The following is a 24,261-nucleotide window of genomic DNA, read 5'->3' on the forward strand; positions in this document are numbered from 1 at the left end:
CCGTTCTCTCTCTCTCTCTCTCTCTCTCTCTCTCTCTCTCTCTCTCTCTCTCTCTCTCTCTCCTCTCTCTCTCTCTCTCTCTCCCTCCCTCTCCCTCCCCAAGACTGTTCCGTTCTCTCTCCCTCCCTCCCCAAGACTGCTCCGTTCTCTCTCCCTCCCTCCCCAAGACTGCTCCGTTCTCACTCTCTCTCAGGCCAAGCCTCCTGCTGCATCCTTCCCATCTTTCTTCCCCCTTCTCCCTTCTTTTCCAAAATTATGAGAAGAGGTTCTCATTCCCCCCCCCCTTAAAAGTGTTCCATGTTTTGTGTGATGATTTGGCAGAGGTGGAAAGGAAGAACAATGCATTTTATTATGTATTTTGTACAGATTGTATAATATTTATATTATTAGAATGAATTTTAATTCAGCTTATTTCATATTAATTTAAATCAATCTTGGCCTGTCAGAACATCAAAAGTTAAATATTGATTAAATTCATTTTTAATTCATTTTTAATTCATTTCACTTTAATTCAGTTGATCGGTTGATTGATTGATATTAAGTGTTACTCTAATAATCAGCACCCTAGGAATTGACCTCGGCCCCCATGAACCAAGTCACGGTTGGTTTTGGCCCGCCAGGTCATTTGAGTTGTGCTGGCCTGCTCTAGGTGGTTCACAAAACCATAAATAGAATAAAACACAATGAAACAGACTATTAAAACAACCATGAGTAAAAGAATTTAAAACATTCAAGGATTACTAAAAGCCAGTCTGAAAAAAATGTGTCTTAAGGGCTCTTCTAAAAGCTGACAAAAATGTTATGCCATGGATATCTATAGGGAATGCATTCCACAGCCCAGGAGTGACTATAGAGAAGGCCCACTTCTGAATCACTGCCAGATTAGCTGGCGTTATCTGGAGACGTGCCTCTCTTGATGACCTTAAAGTCTGGTGGGGATCACGCAGAAATTTAGGACCAAGTAGCACAGTCTTAAATTTGTTTACAAATCTGGATCACCCCCTTTTAAAATGGTAACCGGAAATGACCTCGGAGGTAATTTCTGGCCACCACCTGACCTGCGGATATGTGAATTTATCCCCTTTCCCAGTCCACCCCCCGCCCCCGGACCATGTGTGCTGAGGTCAGGTGTCAGTTACTCAACCACGGATATGCGAACCTGCGGATGATGAATCTGTGAATAGTGAGGTTGCCCTGTACATGTTTTTGAGGGGGATATGTTTGTTGGTTTATTTTCTTGTTAGATTTTTATACCGCCATTTCTTAAAATAATCTCAAGGTGGTTTACAAAACATTTAAAACAATATAAAACAGTTACACAATAAAATGTTAAATTGGAATATAAAATAAAAATCTAATTAAACGTTTAAAAAACATATACAATGAGACCATAAAATACAGAGGAGCAGCAACAAAAACAACACTCATATAAAAGCCTGGGTAAAAAGCCAAGATTTCACTTGCTTTCTGAAAACTGTAATGGAGACTGAGGAGTTGCCCACCGGGAGAGCATTCCAAAGTCTGGGGGCAATAACTGTCCTGCGTGCATGACAGCCGAGCCTTCCTTATTGTTGGCACATGGATCAGAACTCGCTCCAGTGACCTTGTCAAGTAGGCAGAAACCTTTGGGAGCAAGCAATTTCCAGGGCCCAAACTGTTAAGGGCTTTAAAGGTCAAAACCAGCACCTTAAATTGGACCCGGAAAAAAATTGGCAACCAATGTAGCTTTTTCAAAATGGGTGTAATATGCCCCCAGCAGACAGCCCTGGATAAAATCCTAGTTGCCGCATTTTGCACTAGTTGCAGTTTTTGAATATTCTTCAAGGGCAGCCTCACATAGATCTGCCTTCTGATGTTTAATTTCTAGAGCTTCTAAATAAATAGATCTCCTTCCTAGGCAAGCATCCATATCTCTTACAGTGAGGAAAATAAGTATTTGATCCCCTGATGATTTTGTCCGTTTGCCCTCTGACACAGAAATGACCAGGCTATAATTGGAATAGTAGGTTTATTGTAGCTGTGAGAGACAGAATAACAACAAACAAACCCTCAAAAGCCCAGTGCCCAATAGTCAGCGATGGATTTGCATTGTAGTGAGGGAAATAAGTATTCGATCCCTTCACAAAAGATGTCTTAGTACTTGGTGGCAAAACCCTTGTTGGCAATCACAGAGGTCAGACGTTTCTTGTAGTTGGCCACCAGGTTTGCACACAACCCAGGAGGGATGTTGTCCCACTCCTCTTTGCAGATCCTCTCCAAGTCAGAAAGGTTTTGAGGCTGATGTTTGGCAACCCGAACCTTCAGCTCCCTCCACAGATTTTCTATGGGATTAAGGTCTGGAGACTGGCTGGGCCACTCCAGGACCTTCATGTGCTTCTTCTTGAGCCGCTCCTTTGTTGCCTTGGCTGTGTGTTTTGGGTCATTGTCATGCTGGAACACCCATACACGACCCATTCTCAATGCCCTGGCTGAGGGAAGGAGGTGCTCACCCAAGATCTGACGGTACATGGTCCCATCCATCGTCCCTTCAATGCGGTGAAGGTGTCCTGTCCCCTTAGCAGAAAAATACCCCCAAAGCATAATGTGTCCACCTCCATGTTTGACGGTGGGGATGGTGTTCTTGGGCTCATAGGCAGCATTCCTCCTCCTCCACACACGGCGAGTTGAGTTGATGCCAAAGAGCTCGATTTTGGTCTCATCTGACCACAACACTTTCGCCCAGTTCTCCTCTGGATCATTCAGATGTGCATTGGCAAACTGCAGACGGGCCTGTACATGTACTGCCTTGAGCAGGGGGACCTTGCGGGCACTGCAAGATTTCAGTCCTTCACGGCGTAGTGTGTTACCAATTGTTTTCTTGGTGACTATGGTTCCAGCTGCCCTGAGATCATTGACAAGTTCCCCCCGTGTAGTTCTGGGCTGCTTTGTCACCGTTCTCATGATCATTGCAACTCCACGAGGTGAGATCTTGCATGGAGCCCCAGACCGAGGGAGATTGACAGTTATTTTGTGTTTCTTCCATTTGCGAGTTATCGTGCCAACTGTAGTCACCTTCTCACCAAGCTGCTTGGCGATAGTCTTGTAGCCCAGTCCAGCCTTGTGCAGGTCTACAACCTTGTCCCTGACATCCTTCGACAGCTCTTTGGTCTTGGGCATGGTGGTGAGTTTGGAAGCTGAGTGATTGCTTGCTTCTATGGACAGGTGTCTTTTATACAGGTACTGTAACAAGCTGGGATTAGGAGCACTCCCTTACAGAGGGTGTTCCTCATCTCAGCTCGTTACCTGCATATAGTGAAAAGACACCTGGGAGCCTGAAATCTTGCTGGTTGATAGGGGATCGAATACTTATTTCCCTCACTACAATGCAAATCCATCGCTGACTATTGGGCACTGGGCTTTTGAGGGTTTGTTTGTTGTTATTCTGTCTCTCACAGCTACAATAAACCTACCATTCCAATTATAGCCTGGTCATTTCTGTGTCAGAGGGCAAACAGACAAAATCAGCAGGGGATCAAATACTTCTTTCCCTCACTGTATGCACAGGAAACTCAAGTACTTTGATAGACGTCTGCTCATAGGAACTTTTATTTCAGTGGATAGGAATCAGAACCACACACACTTGTTTGCTAATCTGGATTATCCCCTCTTGAAATGTATAGGCATCACTAGTATAGTGGAGCTCCATGTGAACATCTGAGGTATGGGGCACAGATGAAACACTACTTCCCTTAACCTTTGTTTGAGACTTCTGTTTGTTCTGTGGTTATGTGTACTTTCATCTTGTTCAGCTTAGAGATGTGGACAATATTCTTAAAAGTTTGCAGGTAGTCACTTGCAATCTTGACTCTTTCCTGTTCAGACTGATTAAAATAGCAAGAGGGGGTATGGCTAAATGTTGTTGGAGCTTTTAAATGCTTCCCCATGGGAAGCCTATAGCCCATGGCTCTTAAAGGAAGCAGTAATAAGACCACTATTGAACAAACCTTTTGAATGCCTTCATCCTAGCTCATTTTTAGAAAAAGACCAATGCAGTATTCCTTTGGGGGAATATGTTCTTTAATATATTCCTTTGGGATATATTAAAGAACACATTTAAGGTTCTTTAATATGTGATGATGGCCAAGTTCCAGGTTTCTTGGACGGTATGGATTATCTAGACCTAGACTCATCTCAGTATGGTTTCCAGCCTGTTTTGGGGATGGAGACTGTCTTGATCATCATGGTGGATGACTTATGCTGGGAACTAGATTGGGGGAATGTGTCGGTGGTGAACCTTTCAGCAGCTTTCAGTACTGTCACCCATGGTATCATGGACCAACTAGCCGGGTTGGGGCTGGGGAATACTATTTTGTGCAGGTTGCAGTCCTATGTGGAGAGAATGTTGTCTGTGGCAATCCTGAACTAGTGTTTGTGATAGTCTGGATGTGGGCTTAACAACCTAAGATCTACACCATACAAGATAGACATTGTAATGATCAGAAGCGAAGGGGGAATGCAAAATCCCTGCTCTAGCTATGAGGAGTTCCAGGTAGGCTGCCGCCATCCATTTTCTATGTGAGCAGATTCACCCTTCCAAGGGAATATTCTGGGAGAGTAAAGTGGGAAACCCCTCCCTACAAGAAAGGCTTGAGCAGTCTTAGGCCTTCAAGAGTGAGTTACTAGGGAAGGGCCCAATAAAGAGTGACACTCTATAACAACAAGGATTTATTAATAATTGGATGATAAAGAAAACTATAGAGGCATCAAGAGCTGCTTCCATTCAAGTAAAACCCTTCCCCAGGAACTACAGGAAATTTTCAGTCAGATCCAAGCACTTAAACAAAAATAAATTCCCCTCTGCATCTAGTTAAATTGGTCCCTATCCTTCCTATTTTCTTCCAGGTAAGGAACTTACAGTTGATTTCCAGCCCAAGGCTGCTAGTCTCTGCTTTTCTTCTAGTAGTTGCTTACTTTGACCATACTCAGAGGGGACAATTTTAACACACCTCTCCCCAGTTCTCTATAGGCTGTTATCCAGTATACCCTGCCCCTCACTCTGGATCGGGATGCAGGGATTTGATTCTCCTGGGCTTTCTTCCTTATTTGGAAAAGCCCACATTCCAAGCAGATATGATAATTGAGACCTAGTCCTCCCTCAAGGCTGACTATCACTACAGAAGTTAGCAGAAAAGCTGATCTGGGATTGGGAGTTCAACTTGTTTGGATGGGATAGCATTCCTTTGAAGAACCAGGTTTGCAGCTTGGAATTGCTTCCAGACCTAGCCTTGCTTCTAGATGGTCAAGTTGTGACTGAGGTAAAGTTGCACAGCTCTAGCAAATTCATTAGCTTAAATGGCAGATCGAGCCACTGTCACATGTGCCTTGGTCTGCTCTTGAAGCTAGATACCATATCTACCCAAATCGAAGACGACTCTGAATTTAAGATGACCCCCTTTTTAAAAGTAGGCATTAAATACAGGTTATACGTGTATTTACTTGAAAGGAACAAGATTCCAAATTTAAGATGACCTCCTGATTTCTAATATACTATACTATACTACTAATATTTCTATACCGCTTTTCAACCAAGTTTGTAAAGCAGTTTACATAGAAAAATACATAAATAATAGGTAGGATGATTCCCTGTCTCCAAAGTCTCACAATATAAAAGGAAACATAAGGTAGACACCAACAACAGCCACTGGAGGGATTCTGTGCTGGGGCTGGATAGGGCCAGTTTAAAATAAAAAAAACTTGGAAAAAATCTAGTATTGGCTTCAGGTAAATACAGAAGTCCTAGCCCTTGGTGTAATCTGTCTTGCATCTAGCAGAGGCTAATCTAATGAAGACTGCATAAAGCCTGTTGCACTCTTCCTTAATACTGTTACTTAATATTGTTGCAGACCAAGCGTTTTCCATCATGCCCAAATTCATCTCTTATTTTCTCCTCTCCCAGTCTCTTTTTCCTTAATATCCAGCCTGATGAAGAGTTATGAAGAACTTGAAACTTTGTTTACTACTTTGTGATATTGTCGTTGGTCTTACTAAAAATATTAACCTACTTTGGTTTTTGAACTTTTCTTTAGTAGACCAACATGTCTACTTGAGATTTTTGAACTGATATGATTATTTAGCCAGAAGTAGTGGTTGAGTCTGATGGATTTATACTACCCAATGTCTTTGTGATTGATTTATGGATGTGGAATAGGCATGCATCCATAAATACTTTCTTATTGTTGGCCCAATGCTAGCTTAAAAGATTTCTTTCATTTATCTATTTGCACAGCTTAGACCTGTGTGTACTACTTGTGCCCAATTCCTTTCCCTATCTTAAAAAAAAGAAAAGAAAAGAAAGAAAACAGTTAAGGAGGGCCAAAACTCATAACATTTTTTAGTTAAAGCTATAGTTCCAGTATTTGAAGATGGAATTTGGGTAGAACAGTATATGAATAGGTTCGTGTTGGTTTAAAATTTATGAATAGGTTCAGTCCTAGAAATGTTCTTAAGTTGTTTCTTACCAGCTGAAGTACCTCAGCAGTCCAGAAATCTTTTATTTTTCATAAATACACAATTTCACTGAAAGTGTGTTAAGGTATAATATAGTTCATACAACAACATCACTGAAATGAGAAACAGAGTATTATTATTCCATTTCTATGTTGTCCTTCAATCTTCTTAGGGTAGTTAATAATAATAAGAAAAATACAATGAATGAAGCTGATATCAAACTGAACATTAGGTATGTAATTGTGTCTCTGATTTCATAGGACTACAACTTTGAATTGGCACATATTTAATGCTGTCTCTGTTACCACAATTAAGAGACTTATGTTCCCTTAACCATGATTAAGCTATGAATCGAGTAGGGCTGCATGGGCATGTGATTCTGTGGCGTTAAGCATTCATTAATAGTCTTTAAGGCTTACCAGGTAAGTTGCTTATCTGGAATTGGTTAATGAGCTTCAAATCCTAATCTTGAAACCTGGTTGGCTTTCACTATAGTGTACTTTGTGCTGATTAGGGATATGCGAAATCGTGGGGCACATCCCTTTAAAACCGAGGGCTTACACAGCCCCTTTAAAGCTGAGGAGATCTGGTCCATACCTGTTCCTCCTCCACATACTGTCATTGCTGTCATCCTGGCACTTGCCCCCCCCCAGCCACGCCCACATAGCGTCTCCCAGCTGCCCCTGCTTGTGCTGGCGCCATGCAGAGGCAGCTGGGAGATGCTCTGCCAGCGTGCAGGCGTAGCTAGGGGGAGTGCCAGGATAGTGGCGAGCCTCTTTAAAAAGGGTTTGTAAGCCCACAGTTTTGAAGGGATGTGCCTCGCAATTCAGTACATCCCTAGTGTTGATGTATTCCTTATCCACAGTTAATTCAAGAAGAAGATATTCACTTCAGGGAGGGGAAGCTGTTGGGAGAGAACACAGGGCCAATTTCTTAATGGTGGCGGAGATACAAAGTTAAATCTTCACTAATCCATAGAAATCTAGAGGTAGAGGTGATCCAGATACAATCAAAGTCTCTTTAAGAGTGAAGGTGGCGGGAGACGGAGAGAAGGTATATATGTAGTTTCCCAAATATAGTAAATTTGTACTCACATAAAGAGTGGCATTTGAAATGATCAAAATTCCTAATAGTAAAAGATATTGCCTGGATCCAATGTCTTTTATTGCATTTCTGCTTACCACCGGAGTTTTAAAGCCATTTTGCACAGAATCCTAGAATATGTTATCTGATCATTTGTTGATTCATTAGGGCAATTTCTAACATTCCCTAATACAGCCACTTTTATGATCTCTAATATCAGCTAATGTGGCTGAGATCTGTAAGCGGATATCTCATAGGAATGGGTGACTCCTTTGGGATGGAAAAATGGCCTCAAATAACCCAACACATCATAGGAGAACAAATATAAACTCCTTTTGTAGCAGGCAGCATTTGTCTTTAGTATTCATGATTTTACTTATGCACAGTTAAAATTTTGGCCTAGATTGGCACACACAACCTTTACTTATGCATTATGGGGATCCCATAAATAGTTTACAGAACTACACTTCCTTCTCCTTTTTGGAGGATATAGGTTAAAACATTGACATTGACTTGTGGTTGGAATTTCTTTCAAACTTGGAAATAGCTGTGGGAGTTCACACAAAAACAGTTCAGTTATTCACCCTTGAAGAATAACATATATCTAGTCATCTGTGAAAATAAAATCTCAGTTACGGTGAATGACCACTAATATACTATAGAAAAATAGTAATCCAGAACATTCTTTATGCTTTATGCACTTCTAAAGGGGAAAATCCCTCTTGCTTAAATGTTGTTCTTTGATATTCAATTAAAGCTTGACAGGTGGAGAGTGTTATATAAATGAGGTTATTTCTGAAGTTCATCAGCACCTGAAATAATCTTTTCTTCTGGAAAGTGTATGAAGCTTCATTATAAGTTAGGAGAGAAACAGAAGAGCAAGCACCACAATTATATGGTACCTGTAGTTACTGTAGTAATACAAACATTAACTCAGTGCTATTGCATAGAATAAGATTATGCTGAAGTGGATTACATTCCCATTTTTTGTGACCATTCTGAGTTCAAATTAGCCATGCAAGGTGCCTGGTTCTTTGGGCTCTGCCAAAAACATCTATAGAACTCATTTTGGCTTCACCAAAAGCACTTGCAGAGAATTCTCTATAGAACTTGGATGTTTTGAAATAAGTTGTGCACATTTATTTCTGCGTAAGGGAAATAGAGAGAGAGACTGACTTTCATGCAGGAATTGTATTTTTGTCATAATGAATCATCCTGGCTCAAGAAAATTAAGGTCTGATTGGGAACAAGGAGCACTAAGTGGAGAAAGTGCTCAGTAGCAGAAAGTCCTCATTAAGGAAAGAGCTCACAAAAATAAGTTGTTGGGGACTTGCAACACCATCCATCCTGCATAGTTCTGGGAGGCAAGCAGCCAACCAACTCCTTAGATTGTTAATTTTTGAGAGGCAAGGGCACTTTGGCATTCCCACTCCTGACCAAATCTTTAAGTGGAGGAGGTTATAAAGCAACAGTTGTCAGCTTATGCCTGTGTTTGTGTTATGATTATTAAACTGCCTTTCTCTTCCCAAATAGAACACTAAGGTTGGCTAACTATCAAGAAGAATACAAAGGATACAGCAGCCAATCTTTTTTTAAATCCCTGTATTTGAGGTGGAGAATCCTACAGAGAATAGGCCAAAGGCCTGCTGAAATAAGTGCACAGGAGATGGTAGAACGTATAGTGAAGGGGGCTAATTGACTACCCCAGAGCAGGGAGTTCTACATCCTTGGCACTGCCACAAAAAAGTCTCTTTCCTTTGTTTCCACTGTTAATGGAACTGCTCCTGGGGACTTGGCGGGACCCTGAGCTACATTTTAGGCTTGTTTGTGTGTGCGGGGGGGATTAGCTATCTCAAATGGAGTAGTCCACCGTCATAATAAATTTGTTCAAAGCTTCAGTTGTGGAAAGAACTGAATGGAGAGGTCAAAGTTCAAAAATGAAGTAAGGTTTTATTGAAGGGTTTAGGGGTACAGGAAGAGAAGAATAATGGTTATTAAGCAATAATATTTAACTGATATAGACCAGCAAGACCAACAAGTTACAAGGACTAAGTTATGGCTCACAAGGAGTTGATTTGGCTTGAGTTTTCAAATTAGATTCACTCAAGGCTGGCTAGAGAGAAACAAAACAGATTTGGATTTTAGGAGAAATGAGGTGAGTAGAGTTTCAGGGATAGGAGTTATATACTACCTCATTCCTTCCAAGAGAAATGTGTCAAAACATTGCAGCTCAGACTTTACCGAGAGGCAGGAGGGCAGCAACAGGGATCCAGAGGTCAGGCAGGGGTCTAGGAGCCAAAAGTAAATCCCAAAATGGACCAGACCTCGCAGCCACTAGTACTGGGCAGACTGGGTTAGGAAAAGCCCATGTGGAGGTGGAGGTCAATGCAAGGCAAGATGGAAGTGTCGATTTCAAGATGTCGAGAAAAGAATGGTGGTTCCGAAGTATGCAGAAGGCACTGGTGCTCCAGAAGCCAAACTAATTGATATCTTCATCAGTTATAGGCAAATTCTTGCCTGAGGGCATTATGTTAAGCACACCTTACAAAGGCAGACAAAAGGGACAAAGCACAGGACATACCATTATGCTATTCAAAAGTGAAGAGTAAACTTCTTCTAGGACAGAAGTTAGTTTCTTCTTGGACCAAGGCTAGGGAAGGTCAGAAGAGACCCTGTGAAATACAGTAAAAGAAATACAGTAAACAGATCAGGGGATATCTCACATTTTTTAGACTGTGGAGGTGAGTAATGTTTGCAAACAAGCTAGCTTCCTGCGCTCAGAGTGGGCCATCAGCATATTTGTTAGCAAAGATAATGCCTTCTACGTGCTTTATCAGCTCATCCTGAGTAGCTGACAATATGACTTAACCTGTTCTGAAAGCATAGGGGGAATTCTTGGCTTTCTTGAAAAGAAAAGTGCTTGTTTCAATCAAATCTGCTCTGGCATTTCTCACCTGGAGGTAGCCAGGGGAACGTGCACTAAGCTATTCTCTTTGCAGTTCTGAAGTAGAACCTTGACCTCAGAGCAATGATCCTAGGCAGCACACCAAGTGATACGCCCTGTAAGTTAGCTTGAAATGAATTTAAAATGGAGATCTCATGGTCCCATGAGCTCTTGAGCAATGCTGGTGGGCTATAGTCTGGTAGCCCCAAAACTAGGTAGAGGAGTGCTCTGGGGAACCCCCAAACCGGATTTCTTTGTAACACCACCAACCACACTTCTTATAGTGGTGGATGTCGTGTTTGGTCTGAGTCAGGGATGTGTGTAAAATTTATTTTCAGTTGTTTTTCACCTTATATGTTACTTTGGCTCGTATAAGTGTACTTACATTTCTGCTGCAAACAATTATACGATAAAGCCTCTGTAACTGTGTTGGTTTCCTTACCCTGATAACATGGCTTTGCAGACGTGAGGAGGGTTTGTTCCAGAAATAAGTCATTTGTTTTTCAAACAAAACAAGTAGAATGTTTATTGAAAGATGTTAAGGTTATTCACACAACCAAAAAGGCTGGCGGGGTGGAGGACTGGTGGGGAGACAGGCTCTTGCCTCCCTCTCCACACATAATCACCCTCCTCGGTTCGTTCTGCCACGCACTGCGTCACATGAGCAGCGCTGGAGGAGGAAGAACAGAGCTGCAGCAAAGCAGGAAGCTGGAGGAGAAAGTCCACCAGCATCCCTCAGTGCTCAGAGCATGGTGCATTGAGGGATCCTCCCTCAGCCAGGCGCTTTTGCCACCCAGCTCTGTTCTCCATGCTAATCGCATGGGATTAGCAATGGGTACATTTAGGAGAATTGTATATATATATAGAGAGAGATAAGGCTTTTATATATCAACTCTTATTTGTCCACTGGAATCCAGTGACACTCAAGCTTTCTTCAGATGCTTTGTTTTGTTCTTGGTTTGTTTTATGCTGTATACCGCCTAGAGACTTTGGTAGTGGGCGGTATACTTCTATCTATCTATCTATCTATCTATCTATCTATCTATCTATCTATGTCATGTTAGTGCCGCTCGAGTTGGGGAAAGCAGGGAGGAGGTCCCGCCCCCTCAGTGTCACTTTCCCCCCACCATGCCTAATGACTATTGCTTACAGCACTGTTTGTCTGAATGGGGTGGCATTGTAAGAGTGATGGCTGGCAATCCTGTGAGCTGCAACTTTGATTGATCAAGGTCGACTCATCAGCCACTGAGGCTGAGTAAAAGCGGGTAGGGGGAACTTCCTCCCTGCTTTCCCCCTCATAAGCGGCACTCACACTTACAATTTATAATGTCTTAAGAGGACTTCAGCTGGCCCTCATATTTGTTAAAAACAAAACAAAAAGTGATCATGACTTTGAAACATTTAGCTACCATGAGGGCCACAGTAGGTAAGTAGTAAGGGCCAGAAGCAGAGAGATCTCTAATATCCATTCTGCAGGAAGATCATGTCAGTATGAGCTCGTGGAAGAGATAAGGGTATGCTGGTGATTGGGAGAAAGACAAGTAAGAGTTGGGAAGCATTTACAACTTAACTTTGTGGTATGCAAGTTTACCCAAAACATACTAGTGCACAAATAATTTGTAATAGCCTGTGTTTCCACACATGCCTTATGTTAGGTATTTGTGGCAAATTAAGAGCCCATAATGGCCCCAAACCTCAGTTCAGAGTCTCCACTGACTTCCTGGGAACAGATCACAAAGTGAGATGTGGTGGTACTTAAAAACAAATCTCCAGACAAGTTTTCAGGTAGATGTTAAATAGCATAGGTAACAGGAGTGAACCCTGCAGAATAAGCCAGCGGCCAAGGGGTCAAGCAGTAGTTCGTCAGCACTATCGTCTAGAACATTTCCTCAGGGTAGAACCTGAACCAGTCCAAGAGCACTCCTCCAATCCCCATCCCTGAGAGCTGGTCCAGAAGGATACCATGGTTGATGATACTGAACACCATTGAACAGTTTAGCAGAATCAACCGGTATGCATTCCCTTGTCCAGTTCCCAACATGGTCACCCACTAGGATGACCAAGGCAGTTTCAGTTCCACATCCAGGGAGGAAGCCAGACTAAAAAGGGTTTAAAAAGGCTGTATCATTCAGGATTCCCTACAGCTGGAACAGAATCACCTGCTCAATCACCTTGCCCACAAAAAGGCATTTAGAAATCAGCCAGATTGGAGGAAACAAGGGAGGGTTTCTTCAGAAGAGGTCTCATGACCACATCCTTGAGCCACAATGTTATTCTACCCTTCCTCAATGGAGTATTCAATGGAGTAAACTCCTCCAACCACCCAGCCATCCCTTCGGACAGCTTTAAATAGCCAAGGTGGCTAAGGGTCAAGAGTGCATGATGTGTCTCTTGCATCATAGAGAACTCTGTTCACACAACCCTGGACTGCAGCAGCTGAAATAAATCCGTAACAGGATAAGATTGCAATTATCATCTACTACAAGAACCCCGGAGTCAAAGAATGAATGTGAGCAACTTCATCCATGAAGTGACAAGCAAACTGATCACAGTGGAGATCCCTATTTTCTCAGGGACTGAATGTAGCAAAGTCTTGGGCACTCCGAATGGCTTCACTGGCTTATACTGTGTGGTTGCAGTGGTGTCAAAGGAAAGAAATACTACCATCTCTGCTATGGAGTAGTCCCTAATATGGGTTCTAGTCTATGTAACCAGGCTGGAGTCACCATGAGTCTTCCTCCAGTGTTGCTGTAGCTGTCATCTGAGTTGCTTCATCACCCTAAACTCTGAGATAAACCATAGGACTCCACCAGTAAACAGAGGGTGGTTAGGAGACATATCCTCTCGCACAGGGGATACTCCTCTGGGGGGTGGGGGCCTCCTTGTAGTTGGTGATTCGATCATTAGAAGAAAAGAGAGATGGGTTTGTGACCTGCGTGTTGACCGCATGGTGACTTGCCTGCCTGGTGTGAAGGTTGCGGACATTACGCAGCGTCTAGACAGACTCCTAGGCAGTGCTGGGGAGGAGACAGCTGTCGTGGTGAACGTCGGCACCAACAATGTGGGGAAATGCAGTCGGGAGGTCCTGGAAGCCAAATTTAGGCTGATAGGTAGCATTTTGAAGTCCAGGACCCCCAAGGTAGCATTCTCAGAAATGCTACCTGTTCCACGCGCAAGTACAGTGAGACAGGCAGAGCTGAGGGGTTTCAATGCGTGGATGAGACGTTGGTGCCAGGAGGAGGGGTTTAGATTTGTTAGGCACTGGGACACATTTTGGGGCAAGCAAGGCCTGTACAAAAAGGGACGGGCTGCACTTGAACCAAGATGGAACCAGACTGCTGGCGCTTAAAATCAAAAAGGTTGCAAAGCAGCTTTTAAAACTACACCTGGGGAACAGCCGATGGGAGCTGGGCAGTATCCCATTTGGCAAAAGCCATCCTTTAAAGTGTGAGGCTGCAAAGACTTCAGATAAAACAGAAGGGGACAGAGCAGAACTGCATAAAGAGCAGACGGGAGCCTGTGCCAGCAGGTCAAAGAGTCAAAAGAATAGCATACATCAGGGGAGAGATTCAATGTATAGATGCTTATACGCCAATGCCAGAAGCCTCCGAGCCAAAATGGGTGAGCTGGAGTGCTTGGTTGCTAACGCAGAAATAGATATAGTGGGCATAAGAGAAACATGGTGGAACAGTGAGAAACAGTGGGACACTGTTATCCCTGGGTATAAACTCTATAGAAAGGACAGGGAGGGGCGCCTTGGAGGAGGGGTAGCACTGTATGTTAAAGAAGGGATAGAATCTAACCAGCTAGAAAACCTAGGTGGACTGGAGTCCTCCACAGAAACCCTGTGGGTGACAATACAAGGCTGGAAAGGGGAGGTGCTATCGCCCTCCAGATCATAATGCTGACAGTGACTGGGAGTTGCAGGAGGAAATCAGGGAGGCGTCAAGGAGAGGCAGGGCTGTAATTATGGGTGATTTCAATTACCCACACATAGACTGGGTAAATTCACATTCAAGTCAGGACAAAGAGGTCAAATTTCTAGATACGCTAAATGACTGTGCCCTAGAACAGTTGGTCATGGAACCAACCAGAGAGAAGGCGACCTTGGATCTAATTCTGAGTGACACCCAGGACCTGGTGCATGACGTCAGTGTCATCGACCCTTTAGGGAACAGTGACCACAGTGCCATCAAATTTAGCATACATGTGGGGAGAGAATCACCAAGGATGTCTAACACAGACATTTTGAATTTCAGAAGAGGAAACTTCTCCAAAATGAGAAGTATGGTGAAAAGAAAGCTGAGGGGGAAAATCAGGAGAGTCACTTCGCTCCAGAGTGCATGGAGTTTACTCAAAACCACAATACTAGAAGCCCAGTTAGATTGTATACCCCAAAGGAGGAAAGGTACCACTAAGTCCAGGAGGATGCCAGCATGGCTAACTGGTACCGTCAAGGAAGCCATAAAAGGGAAGAAGACTTCCTTCCGAAATTGGAAGGCCTGTCCAAACGAAGAGAACAGAAAGGAACACAAACTCTGGCAAAAGAAATGCAAGGTGACCATAAGGGAGGCAAAAAGAAAGTTTGAGGAACATTTAGCTAAAAGCATCAAGCGGAATAACAAAAACTTCTTTAAGTACATCAGAAGCAGGAAACCTGCCAGGGAGGCAGTTGGACCATTAGACAATGAGGGAGTGAAATTATTATTCAGGAGGATATGGAGGTTGCAGAGAAACTGAATGAGTTCTTTGCATCTGTCTTCACGGCAGAGGATAGTGAGCATATACCTGTTCCTGAACCAGGCTTTTTAGGGATGGAGGCTAGAGAGCTGAGTCAGATAGAAGTGACAAGGGATGATAAACTGTCTCGAAAAACTGAAAGCTAACAAATCACCAGGGCCGGATGGCATCCATCCAAGAGTCCTCAAAGAACTCAAATGTGAAATTGTTGACCTCCTTGCTAAAATATTTAACTTATCCCTGAAATCGGGCTCTGTACCAGAGGACTGGAGAGTAGCAAATGTAACACCGATTTTCAAGAAGGGATCCAGGGGTGATCCGGGAGATTACAGGCCAGTTAGCCTAACGTCCGTTCCAGGAAAATTGATGGAAAGCATCCTCAAGGATAAAATTGTAAAGCACCTAGAAGAACAGGCACTGCTGGGAGTGAGCCAGTATGGCTTCCGCAAAGGTAAATCTTGCCTCACCAACCTTTTGGACTTCTTTGAGAGTGTCAACAAGTGTGTGGATCAAGGTGATCCAGTTGACATAGTCTACCTGGACTTCCAAAAAGCTTTTGACAAAGTTCCTCATCAACGACTCCTGAGGAAACTTAGCGGTCATGGGATAAGGGGACAAGTACATGTGTGGATTGCTAACTGGTTGAAAGACAGGAAACAGAGGGTAGGTATAAATGGAGAGTTTTCACAATGGAGAGAAGTAAGAAGTGGGGTCCCCGAGGGATCTGTACTGGGACCGGTGCTTTTTAATTTATTCATAAATGATCTAGTAAGCAGCGATGTGGCAAAATTTGCAGATGATACTAAACTCTTCCGGGTAGTGAAATCCAAAACGGATTGTGAGCAGCTCCTAAAGGATCTCTCCAAACTGGAGGAGTGGGCGACAAAATGGCAAATGCGGTTCAATGTTAGCAAGTGTAAAGTGATGCACATTGGGACGAAAACCCCCAACTTCAAGTATATGCTGATGGGATCTGAGCTGTCGGTGACAGAGCAGAAGAGGGATCTTGGGGTCGTGGTGGACAGCTCGTTGAAAGTGTCGACTAAATGTGTGGCAGCTGTGAAAAAGGCCAATTCCATGCTAGGGATCATTAGGAAGGGGATTGAAAATAAAACGGCTAACATTATAATGTCCTTATACAAAACTATGGTGCGACCACACTTGGAGTACTGCGTACAATTCTGGTCACCACATCTTAAAAAGGACATTGTTGAACTGGAGAAGGTACAGAAGAGGGCAACCAAGATGACCAGGGGCCTAGAGCACCTTTCTTATGAGGCAAGACTACAACACCTGGGGCTTTTTAGTTTAGAAAAAAGACGACTGCGGGGAGACATGATAGAGGTCTATAAGGTCATGCATGGTGTGGAGAAAGTGGAGAGAAAGAGATTCTTTTCCCTCTCACACAACACTAGAACCAGGGGTCACTCCATGAAATTGATTGCCAGGAGGTCTAGGACCAACAAACGGAAATACTTTTTCACACAACGTGTGATCCACTTGTGGAACTCTCTGCCACAGGATGTGGTGCCAGCCAACAGCCTGGATGGCTTTAAGAGGGGTTTGGATGACTTCATGGAGGAGAGGTCTATCAATGGCTACTAGTCGGAGGGCTGTGGGCCACCTCCAGCCTCAAAGGCAGGATGCCTCTGAGTATCAGTTGCAGGGGAGTAATGGCAGGAGAGAGGGCACACCCTCAACTCCTGTCTGTGGCTTCCAGCGGCATCTGGTGGGCCACTGTGCGAAACAGGATGCTGGACTAGATGGGCCTTGGGCCTGATCCAGCAGGGCTGTTCTTATGAGAGATGGCATCAACAGCCCAATTAGACTCACTACCACAGATTTACCAGGGTGTCAACAGTCTTACCAGTCCTTGTTTCTGGTTACTGCTCAAGGGCAATCTGGATTGATAAACTGATGGAAGTGAACCATCTTAATTATCCCACCACCCCTGCAACAAGAGAAGAGGATGCAGTCCATTCCCAAGATAATGGAGCTTACACAGTCTCCCTCACCTCCAGATCACCATCTCAGGAAGGGGAGGCTGAGGTGCAGTGGTGTGGACAGTACTCTATCCGAATTTCCATCCTATCTTGAAGGTCCAGCATCAGACACAAATACTTAATTCTGAGATTGTCTAACTGGGCACCTAGGTAGGGGTTTAGGGTGACAGCTTAAACTGTTGGTGTACCATAACCGTTTCTGCCATGTGGCTCAAAAACTGCAATGTTGAGATGTTCCACTCACTTGATACCTACAATTCCTGTTCTGAGAATTGAGAACTGAGAACACTGATGCTGCAACGATGCATCATTCTCATTATTATATTAACTTATTTTTCCTCCTTTATTACTTAAAAGAAAAAAAGGCAACCAAACTTTACTCTTTTGAAGCCATTTCCTAGCTGTCTTCCCCTGAGTTTTTTCTGCACACATGCAGGCTCTTAAAAAAAAAAGAAAAAAGGACAGAGTGCAGTGCACAGTAACCAAAAGGTTGAGGTTGGTGGTCCACATGCACCAGCAGGCATTACTGTAGCAATGTCCTGGACAGGGGGAAGGGCTCATAACAGATGATTGCAACCCCACCTCCCAGGGCCTGATGCAGGCTCTGAAAACCTGGAGGAGACAGCTGAGAGGTATTTATTTACTCCCCTCAACTAATCCAATCAGGTCTCCATCACAAATACCAGGTCAATGTTTTAATTAAGAATAAGATCATGAATGAATGATGTTTCTTATTCAATGATCTGGTATTCAGCAGCAAAACATTAAGCTCTGAATATCATCAGAGTACCCAAAGATACTGAGATATCCCATTAATAACAACTGGGAAACAGGTGAGAAGAAATTTAACTTGACTTCACGTTACCTGAAGTTACCTTCACATCACACTATATCCCGCAGATTTCTACTGCAACCAAACTTTATCCTCCTTCCCCCTCTATTTTCCTCCTTTTTCTTTCTCTTTCTCTGTGTCTCTCTCTTCCCCTCCCCCCACATATAGGCAGTGTTCTTATAAAGGGACATATTCCCCCTCTCCTACAATTTGCACAGCTGGTTTTGCCACTGGAGTGGTAATCAAGAAGGGGAGTGGAGCATCAATTTATGCAAAATGCAATGTAATTCAGGCATACAGCAAACACTAGAGGTTACTGAATTAGTTTGTTTAAGCTGTCTTCATTAATTTCTCAGCAAAATTATCTGACCAGAATGCCAGCTACACAATGGATGTACTATGGCAACAGCCCTCTTTAGAGTTTCCTAGTACTAGAGGAACAGAAGAGAGAGCTTGTTTCCACAGAGCTCATTGACACAGAGGAGAAGCCTGGTTCATCCTTACGTTTGCCCATGCAGTTTGCTAAGGTGATGTGCTTTGGTGCATGAGTACTGGTGAGGAAGAGTTGTTTGCTAGGACTTGTATATACAGTAATGAAATTACTTATTTTAAATTTCAGAGAAGACCCACAGTCAAATGCTAACTGCATAGAATATTAGGAATTAATTAATAAAGGCTTATTACTGAGAGGTAGGAGTCTTAATACTAGTTATATAACCAATGAAACTACTTTTAAAAGGCCAGTCCTAAAATTAAATAGAAGGAGGTGCCACCATCAGCAACAGATGCTGGGCTCCAGGAGGAAGTGGCAAATTGTCAATTATATTTTTACAGCAAGGGACACCATTTGGATTTTCTGCCCCATTCCAAAATTTCATGGGCCAGCCATATACATAGTAAGCTAATGTAATTTACTTTCCCTAACTGAAAAATTAGATTTCCAGAAATGTATTTTACTGGGTAATTAAAAAGATTAATTTTAAGATTTATATGTTAATAAATTTTCACCTGCAACTACTGTTTACATAATAAGTTGTCAAAATGCATCTCTCTTTTATATTCTTTGCTGAGTTTGCTTTTGAGAACTGAACACACACAAATTTGTTTGCCAATCATTTCTGAATCTGTTCCATCTTAACTATCCCATATATTAGTGCCATGCTTCCATATGTAATACTTCCATATGTATTACATATTTGTAATACTACAGTGTGTTCCTTTTAGAAATATAATTCAGTAGCAGCAACATTCACACATGTACATAATTAATATTGGAGGTCCTAAATCCATTGATACTTTGATCAAATATTTTAGCACACACTTTCGTCTCATTGGGTAGCATCCAAACTAACAACATTCATGGAAGCAATTTCCTCAGCCCCTCTTCCTCCCTACAGCCAGCGCTCTAAAAAGCTATTCCCAAGAGTTAAGCAGCAACAGTGTGGAGATATGGCTGCCTAGTGGGCTGGGTGGAATCTCTGGAGACTCATTCAGTGAGTAGGCTCCAGACTTGATGGATCCCTTAAATAACCAGATTCTATCTCTCAGCTTTCCAGTTCTTCTTAGCCTTATTCCTGAACAAGTGTGGGGCTCTCTTTCTCCGGAACTTTATCAAATGCAATATAATTGAATCTGGAACTATGTGTTTTGGTGGCAAACATGACGTTCCCGATTTGGTGTTTGCCAACAATGTGCAATTTGGTGTTTGGAGCATTTGCAGAGGAAAGGTGATGGGGGTGGGGGCAGACTGCTTAATCCTCCCCCACCTGAAGTATGTTTGTTGGCCAGATGGAGAAATGTGCCAGTCAAAGAAGTGGAGGAAAAACAGCAGGTAGGACAGGGGTTTAGTACCTGCTCTACAAATGCCCTATCTTTACCACTTTGCAATTCATCAGCAAATGATGGGTCCCAAATTCCATGTTGCCCTGTCATATACACACACACACACACACACACACACACACACACACACACACACACACACACACACACAGTATTACATAAGCACATTATATAGAAGAACATATAGGGATGGCTTAATAAAGAAATAAAAGTAAAGAATTTAAACCATATGTCATTTGTGTGCACACACACATACACACACGATATCAGGTTTAGTGTGTTTTGTACCTTTTAGAAAGCAGTTCTTATTTTGTTCTCCCAGTCAGAGATGAAGGTCAGAAGTTCGATTAGTAGCACGTTAATTTAAAAAATGATCTCTAAACTGACTAGGTTCTGTACAGGTCTTAAGTGGAAGTAAGTCGTTGAATCACAGGGACTCCAATTTGAGGTCTTGGAAATCTGAAACATTTTTTGGTTGGCGGCTGCCCCATGTTTTGATGCATCATTTAACAGGAGATAATAGTTGATACAGAGAGACCATGGAGCACCTTCCTCTAGAGCAGGGCTGCTCAACTGGCCCTCTTACAGATGTTGGCCTACAATTCCCATAATCTCTGACTATTGCCCACTGTGGTTGGGGATTATGGGAGTTGTAGTCCAAAAACAGATGGAGGGCCTAAATTGAGCAGACCTGCTCTAGGGTCATTCATGGTTTGTGCCTTCTGAAATTTCTTTGGTTAGCTATGGAGTTGTCACTTGTATCAGCAAGAATAAAAATATTTGGAAGCTGTCTCACAGAATATTAAGCTAGTTGATTTACTCATTGAAATTTCAGTGTTGGAGATATAATAGTCAGAAGCAGCAAAGAGCTATGGCAGGGATCCTCAATGTTGGGCCCCCAGATGTTCTTGGACTTCAACTCCCATAATCCCCAGGCCCAGTGGCCTTTGGCTGGGGATAATGGGAGTTGAAGTCCAAGAACATCTGGGGGCCCAACGTTGAGGATCCCTGAGCTATGGGATATGTAGCTCTTGCCAATAGCATAACTTAAAACTCATAAAGAGTATTTAATTCCATGTTGTTGTCTGCTTCCAGTAATCTAAGGTACTAAGGACACCCTAAACTTTAGGATCCAGAGGTTGATATTCTTATTAGGGCTGTGCCGAAACGCGATTTGGCGTTGGAATAGTGGGCACATCCCTTTTAAAATGAGGACTTAAACAGCCCCGTTAGAGTGGAGGAAAGCAGGTTCATACCTGCTTCTCCTCTGATCTCCACCATTGCTGTCATCTCGACACTTCCTCCAGCTATCCCTGTGTGTCAGTGGGGCATCTACCAGCTGCCCCTGTGTTCCGGGCCTTCCGGCGTCATGCAGGGGCAGCTGGGAGATGCCCTGCTGGTGCACAGGCATAGCTGGGGGAGCGTCAGGATGGCGGTGATCGGAGAAGGAGCAGGTATGGACCTGCTCTCCTCTGCTTTAAATGGGCTGTGTAAGCCCTTGTTTTTAAAGGAATGTGCCCACGATTCAGACACCAAACCACATTTTGAGTACACCTCTAATTCTTATTTATCATGTACACAAATTTATCTACTTCCCTGTTGCCCATTCTTGAATTATTTTGCCAGTTTGAGACCACTGGTACAACATGGGGAGCAGCTACAGCTCTGAAAGTACAAATGCTTCATGTATAGCAGGTCCCACTGAACAATTGGAATCTCCTGTTAAAAAGGATTTTAGGTAGAAAGGTTCTGTTTCAGCCGTTGGAGAGCTGCTGCCAATCAGAGCAAACTGGTATAAGGATGGTCTGACTTGGTATAAGGCACTTTATATATTGTAATGTTGTTCTTATTAAATAAAGAAGCTTCAGATTACTGTTTTGCAGATTGTCCCAATGGGAGATCATCATGCCAGCTCGGTTGATCTAAATTTCCATACTGGGCTAAAGGAGATGCTTTCTTAATGAAGTACTTATTTATGTAGATGAGCCAAGAGACTTGTGGCAATAGAATTAATTGCATTTTTAAAGTGGATGAGTTTAGTTTTTAAAAGCGTCTGGCAGCTCCAAGCATATCTGTAATCCAGCAATACATTTTTTTAAAATGGCCTTTCAATTACCATAATTGTGTTCTTGTTTCCATCTATAGATTCTGGGATTTCTCCAAGCCCGACCCTCTACTTGAGACTGTGGAACATCATACAGAGTTTACTTGTGGCCTGGATTTAAGCTTGCACCAGCCTGGTCAAGTAAGATAAAAGGAAGCTCAATTTCCTCTTATGAGGGTGGAAGCATAGTTGAACTACCGACTATATTGTATTGGAAAGGGCATGGCTGAAATCTTCTAATGTAAATGTACTTGTGAAGGTATACATTGTTAAGAGCTGACAGCATCAATGGGGTTATGTACAGCTAGATATGAACAGATAAAGAACAGTATCATATTTTCAAAAATGCTGAATAACCGAACACAAGCAGTTTTTAAAAAAAGAACTCTAAATAAAGACCAGGAGAGCTGGTCTTGTTGTAACAAGCATGAATTGTCCCCTTTGCTAATCAGGATCCACCCTCATTTGCATTTGAATGCATGCGTGTATGCAAAAGGTTTCAAGTTCCCTCCCTGGCATCTCCAGAGAGGGCTGAGAGAGACTCCTGCCTGCATCCTTGGAGAAGCCAGTCTGTGCAGACAATACTGAGCTAGATGGACCAATGGTCTGACTTGGTATGAGCCAGCTTCCTTTTTTCTATGCACAATTTCAGAGTTCATAGATCAAGATTTTCTGAAGGCTGACCCTCACATTAAATGGTTACAGTGTACCAATTTGGACAATATTCTTCCTGATAAATTCCACCCACCAAGTACACCTAACCTGTCTCTTTGCCTGCCAGACATCACGGCATACAGCCCAGAAGTCAGCCAAGTTGTTTGCAAACATTACATGAACACATATAATATGATAGGCCTGAGGTAGGCAGGTGAACACATGGGGTGGGGCAGGAAGTTGTGCTATGGGTCCACCATCACATGTAGCATTTACTTGGAGAAGAGTTCTGAATCAAACCAGTAAGAACACTGTAAATTAAGGCTACCATCAAATTAGATTTTAGTGGATCAGTGATCTCACTTTAATTCAATCTTCATTTTAAAAATCTAAATAAAACTGCATGTTTTTGAAATCTCCATATAGGTGCCTTTTTCAAAGATGCTGTTTATTATTTTGATCATTCATATATTATGACTTCTCCCTTAGGTAGGGGATTGATGGATGATATTAAGATAAATGAACTCAGGTGTTTTCCCCTATGAAGAGGAAGAAAGAAGACTATGAGGCTATTAACACGATGGGGCAAAATTGGGCTAGCGGAGGCTAGCTCGATTTCGCCCCATCGTGTGAACCACTGGGTTGAGCTGCGAGCCCGGTGGTTCCTAGGCAGGTAACCGGCCTGAGTACCCCTCCCATAAAAATGGGTTTGCAGAGCGAGGGTTTTAAAGATCATGAGTAGCTGCAGCGCGGCTACTCACAAGGAGACCCCCAGAGGGGAGAAAAAAGCTGCCTTTTTGGGGGGGGGGAAGCTCCGAGGGTCTCGCCAGCACGCCCTGCGCGCTCACACAGGGCATGCAGGAGCTTCCAGGGACCAATCAGCCCCCGCTCTCCCCCAGCCCCCGCCAGCTCCGTCACGGAGCCGGCAATCGTGCGGGCAGTCGATCCGGCCGCCCAGGGCTCCCTCCCTGCTCACCCTTCTAAACCAGGTCTCACTAATCGTGAGACCCAGCTCAAGGTGTTATGGCCAGGCCAAGCTTCCCCAGGGCCTGAGGTGGCACAGCAAGGTGGTGCCCCGCTCCACCCCCAACCACTTCTTGCCTTGCCATACAAAGTGGACTCCTTGTCTGGTGGCACACTAGTGCTTCTGTTTCCTCAGAACTCTGAATTACACCCTTTTCTCTTCCATTCTTCCACATCCTCGCTCTCTTCTTAAAATAGCAGAAAGGAGGCATGGTGATTTTGCACTACTGTCGCACTGCCAGTTAAGGGAGTGACTGGGCAGAGCTGGCCAGCCATGACTAGAGACCAGTGGGCTCAGGTGCCTTACCTCCCTTACCCACCCATCCACCACCCAAAGCAACTGGCCTCAGTCAGCCTCGTGAGCTGGCCAAGGTGTGTGTATTTGTTCCTGCCTAGTGTACTCATACTTTTTCTTTAGCTGAAAGAGCTTTTGGTGGGCTCCTTTCTTTTTTCTTTGATAGCATTTTCGGTAAGAGCTGGAAATAATTGGAAGGGCCTGTTCTTTCTCTGAGGGCTGATCAAAAGAAAACAAGTCAGATTTGTCCTGTCG

General features: G+C 43.3%; 1 protein-coding gene across 1 annotated transcript in view; it reads left to right on the forward strand.

Annotated features, from left to right (window-relative positions):
- The window catches only part of PEX7 (peroxisomal biogenesis factor 7), a 108,082-nt gene that overhangs the window by 68,870 nt on the left and 14,951 nt on the right, over positions 1 to 24,261 (forward strand). Inside the window, exon 9 of the mRNA XM_053288763.1 lies at positions 22,076 to 22,175. Within this exon, the coding sequence (XP_053144738.1) occupies positions 22,076 to 22,175 (100 nt within the window). The remainder of the gene's footprint in view (positions 1 to 22,075; positions 22,176 to 24,261) is intronic.

The sequence above is a fragment of the Hemicordylus capensis genome, chromosome 1, assembly GCF_027244095.1.
Source record: "Hemicordylus capensis ecotype Gifberg chromosome 1, rHemCap1.1.pri, whole genome shotgun sequence".
NCBI classification, from domain to species: Eukaryota; Metazoa; Chordata; class Lepidosauria; order Squamata; family Cordylidae; genus Hemicordylus; species Hemicordylus capensis.